This window comes from Aquarana catesbeiana, linkage group LG13, assembly GCF_042186555.1.
Source record: "Aquarana catesbeiana isolate 2022-GZ linkage group LG13, ASM4218655v1, whole genome shotgun sequence".
In the NCBI taxonomy this organism is placed as follows: domain Eukaryota; kingdom Metazoa; phylum Chordata; class Amphibia; order Anura; family Ranidae; genus Aquarana; species Aquarana catesbeiana.
The window spans coordinates 5,402,989-5,407,567 of record NC_133336.1 but is presented as its reverse complement, the minus strand read 5'-3'; the positions used below and the strand labels follow the sequence as shown (position 1 = coordinate 5,407,567).

Below are 4,579 nucleotides of genomic sequence, written 5' to 3'. Positions count from 1 at the left end.
CATTATTTACATTTTACAATATTTATCACTTAAATTTTGCGTTACTTTTGGTGTTTTTTTTTATCTTTTTACAATTTTTTTTTACATGCTAACACCACACCAGAGGAAGAAATAAATACAGAAATACTATGAAAGTATTTTCATTCCTGAGTGCAAAACATTTCCAGATTGATACATTGTATTCTCTCTCTGATACATTGGACACTTACACGGATACATTATATTCTCTCACTGATACATTGTATTCTCTCACTGATACATTGTATTCTCTCACTCATGCATTGGGGGTTATTTACGAAAGGCAAATCCACTTTGCACTATAAGTGCACTTGGAAGTGCAGTCACTTTAAATCTGAGGGGTAAATCTGAAATGAGGGGAAGCTCTGCTGATTTTATCATCCAATCATGTGGAAGCTAAAATGCTGTTTTTTATTTTCCTTGCATGTCCCCCTCGGATCTACAGTGACTGCACTTCTAAGTGCACTGGTAGTGCAAAGTGGATTTGCCTTTAGTAAATAACCCCCATTGTATTCTCTCACTCATACATTGTATTCTCTCACTGATAAATTGGACACTTACACGGATACATTGTATTCTCACACTGATACATGATTGGACACTCACACAGATACATTGTATACTTTTAATTTACTGGCCAGTGCAGAGTTCCCCTCATTGTTATTTTGTACTTTGCTAAAACATTGACTTCCTCCTGGCAGGTGATAGATAAGGAATTCTGTGTTCTTTTGTTCTTTGGTGAACTGATCAGTCACATATCTGGTACATCATCGGTCTTCAAGGGGATGTACCAGGATGATATGGACCTGCAGGCATCACCCCGATACCGTTTTTAGAGCCGGTGGTCGGTTCTCTTGTAATAGCAATCGGAGCAGCTAACTAGCCGCTGGATTGCCATTACAAGCAGTAGAACAGGACTCCCCCCCCCCATCCCGCTGCTCAGGCTCTCCCATCAGACCATCCGGCACATCCGCCAGCTAGTCGGACTCCAGAAGAGAGCCAGGATCGGCTTTGATCCGGTCTCGGCTATGGTAACCCCGAAATGATGACATGACATCACTTCCGGTGTACCCGGATGTCATCGGCGCCTTTTGCCAAAGGAAATAGAAAAGCATTCAAAAACACCGATCTTGGTGTGATGAAATTCTTTTAAGGGCAGAGAAGGGATTTTGGGGTCTTCTAGCATCCAGATCTCTTCATAAAGAGGACCTGTCACATGCCTATTGCTGTCACAAGGATGTTTAAATTCCTTGTGACAGCAATAAAAGTGATTAAAGAAAACATTTAAAGCAACAGTGTAAAAATAAAAAAAATTCATAATTTAAAAAAATTAATTGCCCCCCCCCCCCCCTGCTTGCACTCAAAGGCAAACGCATGCTCGGTCATGCACACATGCAAACAGCCATCGTCCCTCACATGTGAGGTATCACCGCGAACGTCCGATCGTGGGCAGTAATTCTAGCACCTGACCTCCTCTGTAAATCTAAAGTGGTCACCTGTAAAGGCTTTTAGTAGGGGCAGCAGTTCCATATAATATCTATCTAGCCATCCGCACGGGACCACCCATAACCTCTTTTAAAGCTCCGCCTATGGATCATAAAATTTAAGTAGTTTGTCGCCATTTCATGGGCCTGCGTAATTTTAAAGCATGACATGTTTGGTATCTGTTTATTTGGCATAGCGTCATCTTTTATATTTGACAAAAAAAAATTGGGTTATGTAGTGTGTTTTTGTTTCTTTTTGCATTAAAACTTTAAAAAGTGTATTTTTTTCCCTAAACAATTGCATTTGAAAAAATGCTGCGCAAATACCATGTGACATAAAAAATTGCAAAACCTACCAATTTGTTCTCTAGGGCTTCTGCTGTAGAAAAAAAAACAAAAAAACAAAAACCAAAAAAAAACAAAATTATATATATATATATATATATATATATACACAACGTTTGGGGGTTCTAAGCGATTTTCTAGCAAAAAAAAATGATTGTAAACATGTAAACAAGAGGTACCAGAAAAAGCCTGGTGCTTAAGTGGTTAATGATTTATTTTGTTCTTTTTTTTCCAGTATTTACCGCACATTCGATATTTTACATTGATGAATTAACTCTTTTATTATCTCATGCAATATTTCCAAAAAAAGGATCACGTGACCTTTATATCGCATGCAGTAACATTTAGTGAATTGACCCCATTCTCCGGTGAAGCACCAGTCATCCATCATGTCATTGGAAACGCCTGGACCTGGGAGATTCACCTGCAGAGAATGTTTGCTGAATGTCACTGCCTCATAAATACACCTCTAACATTTGGAGTCCTTCAAAGTACCCAGGAATCCGAAACGCGCACAAGTTTCCCACCTGTATTAAATATATCCAAAAACATTGAAAATGGAGGCCGGCATGGCCGGTTTGGTGGGGATAGGTTTGAAGACCACATGTCTGTAGATCCTCTGTCCGGAATCCTTACACAAGTGCTGGATCTCCACGGTGGGGATGGTTGTGCTTTTACTCCACAAGGCAAGGGCTGCGAAGGGGTCCGGGGGAAGGGTCCCGTGGTGACTGTGGTGGTACAGCATCTGTTGTCCATGGTACTGAAGAGGGCAGCAGCTACAAACGTTGACCCGTCCGGCCAAGGGTGTCACCGAAGGCACTTTGCCAGCCTCCTTCTCCAGGCAGGAAGGGCTGGAGGTCTCCTGAATCACTACATTTTTTAATTTTTTGTTGTCAAAACTGGAAAGCGTCGTTCCAGTGACAGACGTTCGTTCTTTGTATAGCAGATCGAGTTTGGAAGGGCAAGACATCTCCAGAAGGCTGGTGGAAGGTCTAGGTTCTTCCCAAAAGGAAGGAGGCAGCTGTCTCTTTCTCATCGGCACCTGGTCCGGTTTCTCACCCTCTGCGCCGATTTCCCGCGAGCACGCGTTCCCATCGGTGTTTTCGTCCAACGTCGCCATGACTTTTTCGCTTAGTCCTTTACTGTGTGTGGCCAGATTGATCCTCTCCACCAATCCTTTCCTCAGGTCGACGTTCTTGCTGGAGTGGCACCGAGGCAGCCTGGAGTATTTCTGGGAAAAGCGCTTTAGCTGCTTCTGCAAATACTTCCTGTGGTCCACCGACCTCCGGCAAGGCGCCGACTTGTCCAAAGCGGCCTTGATGTCGCAGGAGGCCAAGTTGACGAAGTTCAGCAAAGTCTTGACCTCGTTATCGGACGCCATGGCCTGTACCAGACCAGATTTCCATGAAAGTCGGAAGGAGTAAGATCCTTTGATGTGAGGAGACCTATTGGATCAAACAAAAAACATTTTCAAAAGTTCAGCCCGTGAAATGAATAAGGGTAGTTAGACATTGATGCGCAATCTTCGAATGCGTCATAGTGCCACATCTAACCCACAACTTATTTTTGGACGCAAATCGTTTCTCAATTAAAATTTTCCCAGTTTTTCCAAGGAGCACACTCCGACACACACACACGAAACCGGCGACTTACTTTAGACCTGTCCCCGAAAGTCTCCGCTGTTTGCCGTAGCGTGGTACAAGGGCTAATCTTGTTACGCTCGCAACCTGTACAAGTGCGGTGATGCTTCTAGAGGATGAGGAATAAAGTGAATGAACGCTCGTAGTTAGGGGGGGATTGTTGGCCAATCAAATTCCGCTGTGCAAATACAAAGAATTGCAATCAGGCCTTAGCCAGTCGGTTCCCACATTCTTGTCCATTTCAAATGGTCTCTATGGTGACAGCCACGAATGGCCACCAAAGGGAAAAAAAAAAAAAATACCATCGATTCTCCCTTTTTTTTTTTTTTTTGTCATGTCCCCTCTTCATCCTGCTCACAATACAACATGATACGCCGATGGTTAGTAAAAGAGGATAGGTGAACGGCCCTCTTTCCTTCTCTTTACAAGAGAATGTGTCTGGAAGGCTGAAGGAGACCATGCCTCAGTGACACCGGACAATGCCGGCATTAAAGGAGGGCCTGGCTTATTTTTTAACTGACCAGGGATCTGTTGTCTTGCCCCCTTTTCTCTTCTTCTTTTTTTTTTGGGGGGGGGGGGGGGGGATGCGGGGGTGATGTCAGCAAGGTAAGAATGAAAACAAAATCCTTCAAGAGATGAACGCATAGCCATGGAAAGTAGGTTGGAGAGCTGTGGAATCTGTTTGCCCCCTCAATTGAGAGACACAAAAGGCGTATTACCCATTCAAACCCAGCGGACAAAAGGGACCGAGCTGGGTAGCAACTCTCACATTTGTAGTCAAACAGTTAGAGACTTAAATCGAGTCGTCATGATGGAGAAAGACTTAGACAAAAGCCATAGAATTGCCATCACAAGACATTTCCCTGTGTCATTTTACCGTGTCTCCATAGCACCCCAAAGGCCTGAGGGGACAATAGCACGAGTTTGCACACTCGACTACTGTCACCCTGCCAACGATGGCATTGACTGAAGGCAGGACAATCTGTTTAACCCTGAAAATGCCAACAACCCCCCCCCCCCCCCACCCAACACACTCCTCATCACAGCTACATTAGACACGTTGAGGGTCTACTGGATGGACAGTGTCCACCA

General features: G+C 43.9%; 1 protein-coding gene across 1 annotated transcript; it reads right to left on the bottom strand.

Annotated features, from left to right (window-relative positions):
* Positions 1 to 1,343: 1,343 nt before the first annotated feature.
* FAM181A (family with sequence similarity 181 member A) lies at positions 1,344 to 3,959 on the bottom strand. Its single transcript, XM_073610814.1, has 2 exons — positions 3,501 to 3,959; positions 1,344 to 3,292 (listed from the first exon to the last, which is right to left on the bottom strand). Exon 2 carries the CDS (start codon positions 3,226 to 3,228, stop codon positions 2,380 to 2,382), a length of 849 nt encoding a protein of 282 aa, XP_073466915.1. The 5' UTR covers positions 3,229 to 3,292; positions 3,501 to 3,959; the 3' UTR covers positions 1,344 to 2,379.
* Positions 3,960 to 4,579: the final 620 nt, after the last annotated feature.